The sequence below is a fragment of the Leptodactylus fuscus genome, chromosome 3 (assembly GCF_031893055.1).
Source record: "Leptodactylus fuscus isolate aLepFus1 chromosome 3, aLepFus1.hap2, whole genome shotgun sequence".
Lineage (NCBI taxonomy): Eukaryota > Metazoa > Chordata > Amphibia > Anura > Leptodactylidae > Leptodactylus > Leptodactylus fuscus.
This window is the reverse complement of record NC_134267.1, coordinates 28,545,477-28,561,355: the sequence shown is the minus strand read 5'-3', so window position 1 is coordinate 28,561,355 and position 15,879 is coordinate 28,545,477. Positions and strand designations below refer to the sequence as shown.

General features: G+C 45.0%; 2 protein-coding genes and 1 pseudogene across 2 annotated transcripts; all 3 read left to right on the top strand.

The window, feature by feature from the left end:
• Positions 1-1,146: 1,146 nt before the first annotated feature.
• Positions 1,147-1,303, top strand: LOC142198724 (small nucleolar RNA SNORA17; annotated as a pseudogene).
• A 5,769-nt stretch (positions 1,304-7,072) lies between these two features.
• LOC142197196 (cleavage stimulation factor subunit 2-like) lies at positions 7,073-10,672 on the top strand. Its single transcript, XM_075267327.1, has 2 exons — positions 7,073-7,121; positions 8,926-10,672. The coding sequence occupies exon 2, from the start codon at positions 8,990-8,992 to the stop codon at positions 10,415-10,417; it is 1,428 nt and encodes a 475-aa protein (XP_075123428.1). The 5' UTR covers positions 7,073-7,121; positions 8,926-8,989; the 3' UTR covers positions 10,418-10,672.
• On the top strand, positions 7,075-15,624 carry SAYSD1 (SAYSVFN motif domain containing 1). The gene is made up of 3 exons (XM_075267328.1): positions 7,075-7,121; positions 13,903-14,118; positions 15,273-15,624. Exons 2-3 carry the CDS (start codon positions 13,924-13,926, stop codon positions 15,594-15,596), a joined length of 519 nt encoding a protein of 172 aa, XP_075123429.1. The 5' UTR covers positions 7,075-7,121; positions 13,903-13,923; the 3' UTR covers positions 15,597-15,624.
• The last annotated feature ends 255 nt before the right edge of the window (positions 15,625-15,879 follow it).

Genomic DNA, 15,879 nt, shown 5'->3' with positions numbered 1-15,879 from the left:
CAGAGCTGACAAGCCAAGTTCTTGTAATTGAACAGGTTTTGTTATCAGGCCCCCACCACATGCTGTGTAAGGGAAAACTGGCCAGGTAATAGCTCACCAAGGCAAAATACTTAATTGTAAAATACATACCTGGGAGTCTCTTATCCTCACAAGTCCATTATCCTGGGTACACCAGGGTCATACATGTGCTCAAACAGAAGTTTATACCACATATGACATTAAGTACATTATCCTGGGTTATTTTCTCCTTTAACCTTTCGTGAATGTGATAATTTTAGGGCTAAATTAATGTATGAGTGAAAAAAAAATGAAATATCTAAATTTCACCTCCATATTGTTTTAATTCCAGTGAAATGCTTAAAGGGTTAACAAACTTCCTAAATGCTGTAATGAATTATTTGAGGGGTGCAGTTTTGAAAATGGAGTAATTTATATAATCCCTTTCAGAACTGAAGAGGTCCCTAAAAAATTGGTTTGGGAAATTTTCTTGTAACTCTGGAAAAATTGATATTACACTTGTAACATTTATAATGTCTAAAATACATTTAAGGACAATTAAAAGATGATCCAATATATAGCAGATACTATTTATTCATGTACTTGGGCGTTGTGACTATCTGTCTGAAAAGCAGAGCATTTCACATTTTGAAAACTGCGATTTTTTTTCCCGATATTTAAATAAATAAATACAAAAATATTGATTAGTGTTAGATTTTTGCCATAGACTTTTGGCACATCTTGAGCATCGCTAAAGAAAACACGTTTGAGGAGTGTGCCAAGGCTGCCGATGTCTGTGTTGGAAGTTTCGGACAGTTTAGGGTGCTACTTTATTCAGGGTGGTTTGCAGAGTCTTGTAATGATTGTGGGCCAGTTTTGGACAGGCGAGAGAAGAGATGGGGACAGAGATCACGTTAGTGTGCCTCAGAGGCAGGGCCGCCGATAGGCCAGTACTACTGCTACTGGCGTCAGGGGCCCGGCCAAATTTAAAAAGGGGGGGCCCGGGCCCCCTGGCGCCGGCAGCAGTCATTGTATGTCGCTGTCTCATTGTGTCCCTCCCCCCACATACGCGGCTGAAGCGAGGAGCTGACACATATGTGGCAGAAGCGAGGAGCTGACCTGTGTCAGCTCCTCGCTTCGCCGCTGCCGCCTCTCTCGGTGACACATATGAGGCTGAGCCGCATATGTGTCAGCGGCAGCGAGAGAGGCGGCAGCGGCGAAGCGAGGAGCTGACACAGGTCAGCTCGCTTCAGCCGCTGAAGCAAGGAGCTGACCTGTGTCAGCTCCTCGCTTCGCCGCTGACACATATGCGGCTGAAGCGAGGAGCTGACCCGGCAGTGTAGACGCGATGTGATGACGTCACATCGCGTCTACAACTGTGCGCCAGTAAGAGAGAGGCGCGCAGAGAGCAGCGGGGGAACGAAGGAGAAGGTAAGTGTAATGTGGAACGTGAAACTGGGGGCAGATGAAGGAGAGGACGGCATGACACTGGGGGCAGAGATGGAGGGACATGAATCTGGGGGCAGAGATGGAGGGACATGAATCTGGGGGCAGAGATGTGAGGACATGAATCTGGGGGCAGAAATGGAGGGGATATGGATCTGGGGGCAAAGATGGAGGGACATGAATCTGGGGGCAGAGATGTGAGGACATGAATCTGGGGGCAGAGATGTGAGGACATGAATCTGTGGGCAGAAATGGAGGGGACATGGATCTGGGGGCAGAGATGGAGAGGACATGAATCTGGGGGCAGAGATGGAGGGGACATGAATCTGGGGGCAGAGATGGGGGAACATGAATCTGGGGGCAGAGATGGAGGGGAAATTAATCTGGGGGCAGAGATGGAGGGGACATGAATCTGGGGGCAGATGAAGGGTGTATATGAAGCTGGGGGAGAGACGGAGGGGGGACATATAATTTACGGGTGAATGTAGGAGGATTATACAGTGTGCGGGCAAATGGAAAATCAATGAGTGGGCGGAGTCAACATAACAGTGGGTGGGGCTAAATTTCCCGCGGCGCGCAAAGCGCGCCGCACATTTTGTCCCTCTTTTGGGTCTTCAAAAGTTGAGAGGTATGGGTACAGGGGGCAATGGAAAGATGTTAGAAGGTGGACGGGGGGGGGGGGATTGTTGGGGCATCGGGTGTGCGGCACTGCGGAGAGGGAACTGGGGCAATAATATATAATTGTATAAGTTATATATAAGTTTTTAGCTGGAGAATGATAATGATGTAGGCTATGCTACTAGCATAGCAGCCTGTTTGGGGGTGGGACTTTCACTTTAAAGGAGTGTTCACATTGCGTTTTTGGCCTCCCTTGCCGGGATACGTTGGTAACCAGTCACAATCAGCTCCCCACTTATCCGTGCATGGAGAACTGCAGGACCCCCTTTTTTTTCAATGGCCAGTTCTTTGTGCAGGGATAAGTCGACAGCTGATTCTGACTGGTTACCAACGTATCCCGGCAAGGGAGGCCAAAAACGCAATGTGAATAAACTCTGAGGATTTATTAGGAGGGCTCTTATAAATGGTGTTGGCTCTCTATAGGCGCGGTCACACGGAGCAGATTTTACCTGCAAATAGAATCTGATTAAGCCTCGTAATGCTGCTAAATAAAGGGAAATGTAATACAGAATTGGTATGTCGCAAAATAAGGTAGTTTTAAAATGGCGGGGGAGGGGGGGCCCAGACACTTAGGCTGTATGGGGCCCCAAAATTCCTGATGGCGGCCCTGCTCAGAGGTGCAGAGTGTTTACAGCCCGTAGATTTCTGTATGTGCGGGATGTCGGTGTGTTTCGCGAAGGACAAGAGTCTCTGATAGTAAAAGCAAGAAGGTCATTGTTGGAAATTGGTAGACGAGCATTAGTAAAGTCAGAAGCAGAACAGTTGTAAGAAGACAGATCAAGGATTAGCGCTTAATAATCTATTTAATACTGATTAATATAATCATATTAATAATAACAATGTGTAAATATCACTTTACTAGGACCAGATACTCACAACAAGGCGGCCATTCTCCATTACAATGTCCTCCATGTGCAAGGACCAAAGTCTATACATGTAAACCTGATCTCCATGGAGACTTATGTATAGAAAATGCGTGTAAGGGAGGGTCATCTCAAACAATTACATCTTATGAAACACACAAAGCACCAGAGAAAGTCAGGATTAGCATATTTATGCAGCTGTATAACATGTATGATTTGAACATATGTAGTGGTATTCTGCGGTACAATTGCTATAGTTCTTGCCCTGAGTGCTCAGACTAGATAAGGCCCTTATGTAAGACATTAAAGGGGTTGGCCATCTTCAGACCAATATTGACAAACAAATGTACAATAAAAAGTTATACAATTTTCCAATATACTTTCTGCCTCAATTCCTCACAGTTTTCTAGATTTCGGCTTGCTGTCATTCATTCTGTTACTTCTAGTGGATAAAACTCTGACGATGGTCATGTGATTTACGGTCCATGGTCATGTGACTAGCACACAGGTGCACAGCTGATTACCAGGCAGATGTCGGATTACTGTGCTGTGACTGTAACGAGAGGCACCTGTGTACTCATCACATGACCATGGACCGTAAATCACATGACCGTGGTCAGACTTTTATCCTCTAGAAGTAACAGAATGAATGACAGCAAGCCAAAATCTAGAAAACTGTGAGGAATTAATACAGAAAGTATATTGCAAAATTGTATATCTTTTTATTGTACATTTGTCAATATTGGTCTGAAAGTGGCCAACCCCTTTAAGTCTGAAGGTGAAAGATTTTAGAAGGAATATTGTTCTGTGCTGATTGTTTGTTACCTGAGAATGTGCTTGAGCCCGTGGACTGTTTGTGGAGTCTCCAGTTTCTTAGCTGTCTCATAGCTTTCTGTTGCCTCATTTTATTAAGACTCAGCGGTGCCGTCCGGTCTGACTGCCTGAATTGGACAAATAATTGTGAGAAGGAAGTCAATATCTGTTGAATAGCCATGAGACAATATCCTGCTATCTGTATAACCTCATAAAGCCATAATCTTTGGTATCCCAGGGAAATTGTTGACATTTAATATTTTTGGCACTTTTCTGGAAGCCCGCTATGATTTTGGAGGTTTGTTCCTTGACCCGATACTAGTGATATTCAGTGGATGTTGTGGAAGATTGTTCCTATGAACTTCTTCAATGGACAACTGAAAAAGTTCAATAGTCCAGACAGTAATGTCCAGAAAATATTTGTTGAGGATCTTTTTAGAGCGTGGACAATACTTCTGATTGTCACAATATAGGTCGGTCGTATTTGGACGGCCCCTTGGAATACAATTATTCTTGTAACGGGACTGCAGTGACATTCATATAATGCTACATGCTTAGAGTCCCTTTTCAGATCCCAAGCCCATAATGCATGACTAAATATAATTTGGTAGATTCTCTTTGGATAGTATCTAAGCTCAGATTCATCACTTACTGGAGGCTGCTATATACCAAGAGCTTGTCCTGCCACTTCAACAGTGTGATGATGCACAGACTTGAAACCTATATAAGATATATACTAGTATTACTATTCTGCATTATTAGTTCTTTTCTTTATATAGTTTAATTGCTGTAGTAATCATTTCTGCCACTAGAAGGCAGCAGACTACCACATTATTGCACTTTGATGTCCACTATAGCTGCTGACCCTGGACATGATGATGTCATCACACATTGATAGTATAATAAGCACGAGCACAGTAACATCTCTCAGCCCTTGGGCTAGTTCACACGGGGCAAGATGGTCAGGGTTTCGCCGCGGACAGGTACAAAACGCTCATGGGCACTCACTTTTCAAACCCATTCACTTGAGAGGGTTTGAAATCTGACTGCTGGGTTTCCGTCCTCTGTCCATTTTCTTGGGACAGAAGATGGAAACCCAGCAGGATTGCTTAAAGCGCACACGGGCGCAGATGTGAACCCGTCCTAATCCACATGTATCAGTTTGTGACACTTCCGTCTGGTTTCTGCAGGACTTTGTCTCCATACTGAAAAATAAGGATTCCAGACTCCGTATTAGGTTTCCTGTCATGCCGAGTCCGACCATGAGCGCCGGTGAGCGTTTTATGCTCTCCGTGGTAAAACCGTTTTTTTTAAACCGGACACAAAGTACTGTATGTCCAACTCTGTGTCCAGCTTAAAAAAAAAAAACTGTTTCGCCGCAGAGAGCATAAAACACTCACCGGCGCTCACGGCCGGACACTTTTCAAACCCATTCGAATGGGTTTGAAAAATGACTGCAGATTTCTGTCTCTTGCCCTGTTTTGTGCAGGAAACGGAAACCTGCAGAACGGAGCCCTGACAGCAACCAATTGTTTTGGATTTTTTTTAACATTGAGGTCTATGGAAACGGATTACATATGGATAGAAATCAGTTTGTGTCCATTTTGCAATGAGTTTTTCTCTCTGCGCATACTCAGAATGAAGAAGGGGGAAGTAAAAAAACAGACACAAATGGACAGGTTTTTTTTTAACTGACATCCATTGACTATAATTAGTCTAAAAAAAATGGATTCGGGTATCTGCTGTGTGAGGGCGGGTTCACATCTGCACCTATGCCCACTTTAGGCAATCCTGCCAGTTTCCCTTTTCTGCCCCAAGAAACTGGACAGGAGACGGAAGCCCGGCAGTCAGTTTTCTAACCTATTCACTTGAATGGGTTTGCAAAGTGACCGCCCGTGAGCGTTTTGTGCCTGTCCGCGGCGAAACCGTTTTTTCTTAACCGGGCACAAAGTCCTGCATGTCCAACTCTGTGTCCAGTTAAAAAAGACGGAAACTGGCAGGAAACGTGCACGGGCACAGGTGTGAACCCATCCTAATCGTTTGGAATCTTTTTTTTACCAAACTATTTTTCTCTTAAAATGGTTTGCAAGCGGACGGATACCAGACGCAGATGTGAACCCAGCCTAATTCATGTTTATTTATTCCGTTTTCAATTAATTTTATTAATTTATCTATTTATATCCAGTAATTGAAAAGTAAATTTATTATCCTGGATATGGATGAGGATCAGATATTATTTGGATATATTATATTAGAGAAAGTGCCTCACAGTTCATGGGTATAAAGTGTGTATAAAGTGTGGGTGCAAAGAATCTCCTGGAGTTGCCGCCCCTCAACAGCTATGAATGAAAACTTTAATATGTGCTGAAAAAGACTAAAAAAAAAAAAAAAAAAAAAAAATGAAGAAGCAGTGCTGTCAGACCTCAAATAATGCAAAGAAAACAAGATCATATTCATTTAGAAACAACAATACTAATGTTTTAATTAAGGAAGAGTTCAGAAATCAATATTTGGTGGAATAACCATGATTTAATCTCAGATTTTTTAGCCGGACACAAAGTCCTGCATGTCCGACAGGACAGTCGTGAGATTTTTCCAAGGGTCACTGACACATACACAGCCCAAAGAGACAAACGGGTCAGTGTAGTAGACATGAAAAACACGCCTATTGAACATGGCCGCCAGCACCAGAGCCTTACACCGAACACAGCCACGTGACCAGCAGCCGGAGCCCACTGTGAGGGCAGAATTATGAAGTACAGCTCCAGAGGCGCATAAAGGAAAGAGTCACATTGGAGTTTCCAGGGTCCACTTCTTTTTTTCCTCTACTGAATACTTGAACTTCAAATGTGAATTGTGACTTTGTGCGTCCTCCGGAGCTGTACTTCATAACATTGGTCCCCATGGAAACCATCACGCTTTCCTCTATGAGCAGACGTTGCTTCCATACTTCCTATATATTTACGGTGCTATAACATGGAAACCTCTTCATTTACGTCAGATCCACCTCTGTATACAAAAAAACAAACAGGACTTTTTAGTGATCACACAAAACTTTACAGGCCTATATGTCAGTGACTATAAAGTAAAACTGACTAAGCTAACACTACACCTCAGGCTCATCCATTCCTGGCCGCTCCTCTCACACATTTACCTCAGAACTCCCGCCTTCCACAAATATTTATACTGCGAGATCACGTGAGCACACTCCGCGCTCCACAGCCAATCAGCGAGCGTAGCCTTCAGTCGATGACGTAATTAGTCGCTAAGCGGATGTGGCTGTCTGACCTGGCGGAAGTAGTGTGAGGGTGTCGCGGGGAACAGGTGAGAAACGGCGGAGCTCCTGGTCACGTGAGGCTCCGTTATGTCTCCGGTGTGCAGGGTCAGCTTGTTCTTAGTAATCCCTGCTTCCGGCATACCTTGGGTTAAGAATGATAGATTTGTTTCCCGCCATATGGTGAAGTTACCTCAGCGAGTCCTCAGCCGCCATATTTACTGACTGCTGCATAGTTAGTGCGAGGAGGTAGTGACCCCAGAACTAGAGCTCCGAGGGGCCTGACCAGAAAGTGATGTGTATCTAATCTTATGTGGTGTGGTGCCGTCTGCTGAGCTGTGTATCTAATCCTGCACGTATGATACTGTCTGCTGAGCCGTGTATCTAATCTTATGTGGTGTGGTACTGTCTGCTGAGCTGTGTATCTAATCCTGTCATGTGTGATACTGTCTGCTGAGCTGTGTATCTAATCCTGCATGTATGATACTGTGTATCTAATCCTGTCGTGTGATACTGTCTTCTGAGCTGTGTATCTAATCCTCGCATGTATGGTGCTGTCTGTTTTGGCAGGTTAAAGGCATTGTATGGGAAAGCCGCTGGTGTTTCCGTAGATATAATTCACATGCTGCAATTTTCAAAACCACAACGGTTTTAGAATTCTCTGTCCCGTGGGGCCCCGGCCTAAATAGCACAGGACAATAATTCAATATAGCCTTTCAATTACCTTTATTGCAAATGAGAAACTCGAGCAAGAACGTGATGAAAAACTCATATGAATTTCCACAGCACATGTACATGCTCGTTTTTATTCCCCACAGAAAACGCAGTGTTTTCTGCGGTTTTTTACGCTGTGGTTTTTTGCTGCATTTCCACCCTAGAGCCTCACTCTGAAGGTCTCCATGTGACTATCATAGATCACAGGTGAGACACTGAACGCGAGTCATAAATTATATATATTTTTCCCGTTTTGCGTCTTCCTTGTGCGATTTATTAGTTTGTTCATGATGCAACAATAACTGTTTGTTCTTTATTACTTAGCTTTATGTAGTGGGAAGAGGCAGTAATATAATAATATAATATAGATAATATATTATAAATGCAAAAGCATCCAAAACAACAAAAAGCCTTCTGCTTTCCGCCTGGAGCCAAACGCAATGTACAGTCTACCGTGCGCGGTGATGTGAACATGTCTTTACTTTGGTTAATTGAAATACTAATTATAAGCAATAATGGGGATCGGCTATAAGATGTGACCTATGCGGGGCTGTAAGCTCAGCTGAGGCCTCTACAGAAGACGAAATATAAAGTCGAGGCCTGGATTTTTTTTTTTGATTTTTTTTTTTTTGCTTAATTCTTTTAGTTTTCTGCTTTACTTGGCGATGACTCTCGCTGTCTTTGTAGATAGTTGTAGCACAAAATCTAACTTGCCCCTTACGTGTGAGCTGTTCTGTTAGATCTATGTAATAAAATACAAAATTGTAAATCTATTGGATTTTTTTTATTCCAGACTAAAAACTTGATAAATTGTTAAAAGTATAAGAACTACTTCCCTGTCCGAGTCACCTGAGTCCAGCTGTAGACCCGTTGAGCTCAGTCTTCCTCTGGTGCCACCAGTGGTTGGTTGCAGTGTTTAGTCTCACACTCATGATCTTACAAGGCACAACTACTGCGACCAATCCCTGGTGTCAGTGCTGAGATAAGTTTTCAGAACGTGACCACATTGCCAGAAGAGGACTGAGATCGATGGTGACCAGTAATATTTAGTGGGTTGCAAACATTAAAACTGTTTTTCTGGAAAACCCCTTTAAGGATCTCTGTGATTTTCCTGGCACTGATGACATATTTTCCATGCAGATATAAGATATCATTCAAGAAGGAAGACGGAAAGAACGTTTTGTGGAGTTTCAAGTACTGAAAAATGGCGGGATTGAATGTTCGTGATCCTGCGTTGGATAGATCCTTACGTTCGGTTTTCGTTGGGAATATTCCATATGAGGCCACAGAGGAACAGCTGAAGGATATATTCTCTGAAGTTGGGCCTGTTGTCAGTTTTAGATTAGTGTATGATCGGGAAACTGGTAAACCGAAAGGCTATGGTTTCTGTGAGTATCAGGACCAGGAAACTGCCCTTAGTGCCATGCGCAATCTGAATGGGAGAGAGTTCAGCGGCAGAGCTCTGCGAGTTGATAATGCGGCCAGTGAGAAGAACAAGGAGGAGTTAAAGAGTCTTGGAACAGGGGCACCCGTGATCGAGTCTCCCTACGGTGACCCAGTGCCTCCAGAGGAAGCTCCTGAGTCTATAAGTCGAGCTGTGGCTAGTCTGCCCCCTGAACAGATGTATGAACTTATGAAACAAATGAAGCTGTGTGTGCAGAACAGTCCCCAAGAGGCTCGTAACATGCTGCTGCAGAACCCACAGCTGGCATATGCCCTTCTTCAGGCTCAGGTGGTCATGAGGATTGTAGACCCTGAAATTGCAGTGAAAATACTTCATCGCCCAGCCATTGTTCCACCAATTTTGTCAGGAAACCAGCAGCCTGTCCAGGGTCCCAATGTTCCTCTTACTCAAGCAAATGCTCCTGGTGGCCAGCCTGCGCCTGTAGGGGGCATGCACGTGAATGGAGCACCACCAATGATGCAGTCTCTGCCTATGCAGAGTGGAGTTCCGGGTCCCATAAACTCCACACAAGGAACACTTCTCCAGGGAGTTCCTATGCCTGATCCTCGAGCTCCTTTGCAACGTGGTCCTCCAGCACCTAGTGTCCCACCACGTGGTCTTCTTGGAGATGGCCCTAATGACCCACGAGGAGGAACACTACTTACTGTAACAAATGAGGAGCAACCTAACCGTAGCTATTTGCCACCACCTTTACAAGGTGGCGTACCTTTGCACCATGATAGGGGCCCTGCAGCTCTTGAAATAAGAGGTGGCCCTATGGGAGAACCACCTCGAGCTATGATTGGAGAATCGAGAGGAATTCCTATGCTGGATCCACGTGTGCCTTCTTTAGATGCCAGGGACTCCAGGTTAATGGAGTCTCGATCCATGGATGTTAGAGGCCCTGTTCCTGCTCCCAATGCAAGAGGTCCTATTCCTGGAATGCAGGTGTCAGGGTCTGTGGGGCCACAACCGGCACGGCAGGTTACTAATGTCCAAGCCTCGTCTGGACAAGGTGGTTTTAGTCCTGGACAGAACCAGATCACCCCGCAGGACCATGAGAAGGCGGCACTCATAATGCAGGTCCTGCAGCTAACCCCAGACCAGATTGCCATGTTACCACCTGAGCAAAGGCAGAGCATCCTCATCTTAAAGGAGCAGATTCAGAAGTCGACAGGAGCCCCTTAAGTTTGACTGTCTCATTGCTGGTATCGGTTATATGGAAACAAAAGCATCTCTTGTAGAATCTCAGTCTTGTTTCTTGTGCAGTTTGATGTCTGTTAATAAACTGCAATGACATAAATGATTTTTGTTTTGTTCAGGGATTGTATGGCTCCTATAAGAATTACTCTTCTAAAATGGTGTCTAAAAGTTACCCGTGCACAGTTTATCGTATCCACTTTGTGAAATAAAATATTACCACTGATCACTAAAGCACAGATCTCCTCCGCAATGACTTATTATACATGCGCTTCTGATAGGGGTGCCCATACCTGCCATGAGCTTATCCACATACTGAAGGTTCAGCAGTAACATACACATATGTGTTTACACACCTTGCATTTGTTATAGGAGACGTAAGCAGAAGTTACCCTGTGCAGTTATGGTGGCAACCTACATAAAGCAGTGCATGGATATTCCGTTCTATGACGGTGTTGTTGAGGTAGAAAGTCCTAGGAGGGCGGTACTTTGATATCTAGACACTGTATTTGCCCTGCCAAAGCTCTTAAAGGCATGTCACCATAATTGGGCAAATGGACAAGGTTTAGTTGGAGACAACTCCTTTAAAAGGATGTTGTAAAGTAAAAAGTTGTCCTTCATCCATGACTTAGTGGATTAATGTTAGAACAGTAAGAGTTAATCTACTGAGACCCCCATTAATCGTGAGAGTCCTGCATTCTAAATGATATGGTGGTCCTGGATGTGTGCGGATACTCTCATCTCATATGTGAGCTTCTGTATACATGGTGGACGGCCAGCTCATTTAAGGTGAGGCTTGTGCCCCCTATTCTCGATATGTGGTGGTCCCATCATTCTGACCACACCAAGCTAACGGTTATCCTCTATCCGATGGATGCGGACTAACTAACCATGTGAATAACCTCACACGTAGTAGTGAGCTGCACAAGGTACGTGACCTAGTTTGGTTCTGATGCAGCCGTTGCTAAACCTATTCTGGATGCAACGCAGAATTTGCTTCACATTCACTTGTTTTCTGAATGTTATGACGCGTTGCAGTTATTGTCGTTGGCAGGGCTTTGCGGTCTCCTCTGGTGTATATCTGGTTGATATCTCCCTGACGTTCCGCCAGCAGGTTCGTTCCTACTGAGTTTATTACCGCACTTGTGAGGACACATTCAATAGCACTGAGGGAATATTCGGCACAATAAAAACTGATGTAAATGTTCTTGGAGTTGGGGCGGCCTCATCTCATTTGCATCTTAGCTGCCCGCCGTTACTGTATATGTATGTACCTGTTACTGAGGGTGGGAGCACAGTATACAGGAGCTCTTCTACATGATATAGGGACAGATAATGTGGTATGTGGACCAGTTATATGTCACAGGCTGGCACCAGGATGCTTATAGCATGGTGAATGATGTCGTAGCTGCAGTCATCCTGCCATCTGCAAGTCCTGGTGTGTGTGTGTGGGGAGGGGGGGGGGGGGGTAAAACTGGAATAGATGTACTGCATGCTGTAGGCACGTCTCCTACCCCCCTACAACTAAGCTAAGGCTATGTTCACATCTGTGTCAGATGCTCCTGCAGATTCTATCCTATGTGACAAGTGCTGCAGGTCGTGCCAGGATTCCTGTCCGTACAATGCACACCTGAGCTTAGGAGGTTCTGCCAGGCTAACTCCAGACCCGGAGATCTCATAATTACAGCGCCCCCTGTGCCAAAGCTTGTGCCCAATCTGGATGTTTCTGAAATAGTAACAGGAATATAAAACAGATAACAAAAATAGCACCAAAATGGTAAAAAACTAAGATTACAAGTGGTACAAAAACTAGGGGTGTAAAATGTCCATCAACAATGTGTACGTGAAGGTGAGTCGTGTCCTATAGAGAGTTCTGAAAAACTCCAGAATCATCAGCCATACCCATAGCATGCAGTGTAGGGGGCACAATAAGCCCCCCAAAAAACTGTTATAGATGACTCAATGAATTGTAGGAGTTTTGTGGTCCCCAGTTGTGTGGGTATACACAGGTAGGTGATCAGACACCGGGGCCCCAAAGTGATCCGCTGAGCCTGGTGCTGCAGTGTCGGTGCTATACAGTGGATGGAGCCTGTGGATCTGGAGCGGTTACTCACATCTGCGCTGTCTCTGCTGTGACTCCCGACTCCTGGTACAGCCTATTAGTGCGGGGTCTGGTGTAAGATGCCCACCAATCTGATACTGATGGCCCATGCCGGAGAGCTGTCAGAAAATATGGGGAGGGGTAAAAAACTCCTTTAAAGGAAGTCCGCCACTCATAAATTAAAAAGCTCAACGATGAATCCAGCAAACACCTTCTTGTTTAAAACGTAGCCTTTAATTTAGAGTATCCAGAATAAAACAACGTTAATGATTGTATTTCAAAGATGGTACATGATGGCAGATGGAGAGAACGACTCATAAATTAGCCCCAGTGCACTGTAGGGGGCATCATACTGGACACCGTTGTACATGACATACTCCAGTAGATTGAATATTTAATTGAAAAAATCAATATGCAAATGAAGCTGGTGCAACAGGGGCATGTCCGAGAATCCCGGGCTCTGTATTCAGGATTAATAACCTGAGAATGGATAATATAAAAGAAACCCCCAAACTACTTCACGCTGGGCCAGTAACAGTCACCATGTAACACCGGCCTAAAAACAAGATGGAAAACACTGGGGGAGATAAACAAAGCAAGGCACACCAGAAACGTCCCAAACATCACATTCACCACATTTTTTGACACTTATAATTCTTGTATGCGCCATAAGTATCCCCCTATAAGTATCTCATAGTAAACCCTATAATACCTTGAGCTGTAACCGTGTATTGTGTAGTCTGCAGAGCGGCTGCACCGTGCTAACACCACATCCTACATGTGCAGTATTATGTATCTGCCAATTCTGGGCTTAGGAGAGCACCCTGAAGGTTTGCGGAGCCCGGTGCACATCCTAATGTATGTAGTGAAGAAGAAGTGCCATAAGTCATGGAGGAGCGGGGATTGCAGGTTAGGATTCGTTATAATGGACCTGTCCTACAAATCTTTATATGAGGCGGTGGTGACGATCAGAAGGGGTGAAGAATACAGCAGATCACTGTACCCAATGGCAGGATTCTCCCTCTCTAAGGGTAGGTTCACAATATGGTTATTTAGCGTCCATTCCTCTCATTCGTCACAGGATAAGAGCAACGGACATTAAATGAGAGTCCATCTTCATTCACCCACATGCAATAACATGGCGGACGTTTTCTTCCATCATGTAGGAGAGTGTCCGCTGTGTTGTGTACATAGTCAGTGGGACAGGACATAGATGAGGGGGTGCAGTCCGTGACTAAGCAGCCATTCATGTTCATTGATGTCCGTTACTCTCATCCGTCATCGGATGACAATAACAATAACGGGATTGTCCATGACCTCTCGTCACCTCACTTACATCTTGTGTTCTTTGTTCCGTGTCTGCAGATTTCAGTACAACCCGCTGCACAGAGCCATGGAGCAAAGACTGGCGGAATACAGAGCAAGGAAAGCCAAAAGTCACCCACAGGAGGCAGACCCCGAGGAGCGCAACGTGGAGCAACGGAGAACATTAATACAGAGAGCGAGAGAGAGAATTCACAACATCTGTAATACATGGAGAATTGCGGACTCTGCAGAAACGCAAATATCCCCTGATGTCAGGACTGAGGTGAGAGGGGGGAGGACAGGGGTGTGCCCCAAAATAAGAACTCATGGTCCCGAGGCAATCTAGTGATGGTTGCTCAGAGAAATGGGAAAACCCTTTTAATGAAAGGCTTTGAACAAACCTGACACTGTGTTATGTCTAGTGCAGGGCATGGTGAGGGGTATTCGGCACAGAGCATGAGGGGGCGGAGCATAATACAGGGCCCTGCACTAGGCATAACAGCGTGAGGGGGCGGAGCATAATACAGCTGATCTGGGGTCGCTTATGTCAAGGGGAAAGTTAGAAGACACCTAAGGAAGACCAGATGGTGCGGTGGGGCCCAGGAAAGGTGAGTATTACAGATGAGCGAGTAGTATTCGATGGAATACCTTGTCGGCATAGGAATGCGTGTAATCGGCCAAACACCAAGAGGTTAAACGCTTGGTGTTCGGCCAATTACACGCATTCCTATGCTGGCGAGGTATTCCATCGAATACTGCTCGCTCATCTCTAGTGAGTATAATAAGCTTCTCCATTTATACACATCTTCCCTAGCCTCTGGTTATTATACATCGGGGGCCTTAAGAGAATCCGAGTTAAAATTTTGGGTTTGGCCAAACCCGTCATTTTATTGAAAGATTTGTAGCAAGCCCAGTTTTTTATGAAGATTTTTGTCCATCTTACTGACCCACAGAATAAAGTAAATGTGTTCTTCACCTCCCACAGTCACCGCCATAAAAACAAAAATCCTTGTATCCTGAATGATGAGGGGGGAGAGAGCCGGCGCCACCTGATGGGACAGATCTGTGGGACTGGCATTATTTACACTAGTCTTCATGGCCCCATTGCTGGCGTACAGTGCACCTCATATATGATAGGGTGCACCCTCTGCCGGGCCTGCAGGGAAAATCTACATCAGCAGCAGATTTCTGACATAAATGATCCGCCCCTCCTTCGCCCTCTTCATGACACTTTTTTGGAAAATGACTATAACAATTTTTGGAATTTTGCATAAAAAATTGTGACTTTTTATTCTCTGTACACTGGAAAACAAAATCTCCCCAAGAACAAGCGGATAGTTGAAATCCCTTTGCCCGATCCTCTTCTTGTCTTGTTTTCTGCAGATTTTTTTTTTTTTTTTTTATGGTAGATTTTATTGTTGGATTATCTTTTTGCAGAAGACGCCGGTAATTCCAGAAGAGTCAGCGCAGGGCGAGGTTGAGCCCGTCCCCGCCGCTATGTGGAAAACCATCCTGGTACTGAAGTTCCTCCTGTGGCTCGTACTGCTCGGACTCTTTGTGGAGCTGGAGTTTGGTTTGGCTTATTTCCTGCTGTCCATGTTCTATTGGTTGTATGAAGGGACTCGCCGGCCGGGCCGCAGGAAGGAGGGAGAGCGGAGCGCCTATTCTGTATTCAACCCCGGGTGTGAGGCCATCCAGGGAACGCTGACCGCAGAGCAGTTTGAGAGAGAGCTGCAGTACAGACCACTGGCCGGGACCTAGGAGGGGCCGGCGACCCTCCGCGTAGGTTATGTGGGGGAATTGTTGGACGGCCCCTTTAAAGAGGTTATCACCAAATAAAAGTTATACATAGAATAAGGAAATAATTTACAATTATGTCACATACACCAGATATAGGAACCCTACGTGTAGTCCATCTGTCCTGATTCTGGCTTCAAAATAATGATCAAATCTTTTTGCAGTGTGTGAACAAGGCCTAAACTGACCAATGGCAGCAAGCAGAAAGCAAGGAGGAATCCATTCACAATGTATCTGAGGAAGCGGA

What these genes read in the sequence shown, in the direction of transcription:
- SAYSD1 (XM_075267328.1), top strand. Translation starts at nt 13,924, where the DNA reads ATGGAGCAAAGACTGGCGGAATACAGAGCAAGGAAAGCCAAAAGTCAC. An exon ending in CCCCTGATGTCAGGACTGAG is followed by an intron (nt 14,119 to 15,272) that starts GTGAGAGGGGGG and finishes ATCTTTTTGCAG; the next exon opens with AAGACGCCGGTAATTCCAGA.
- LOC142197196 (XM_075267327.1), top strand. Translation starts at nt 8,990, where the DNA reads ATGGCGGGATTGAATGTTCGTGATCCTGCGTTGGATAGATCCTTACGT.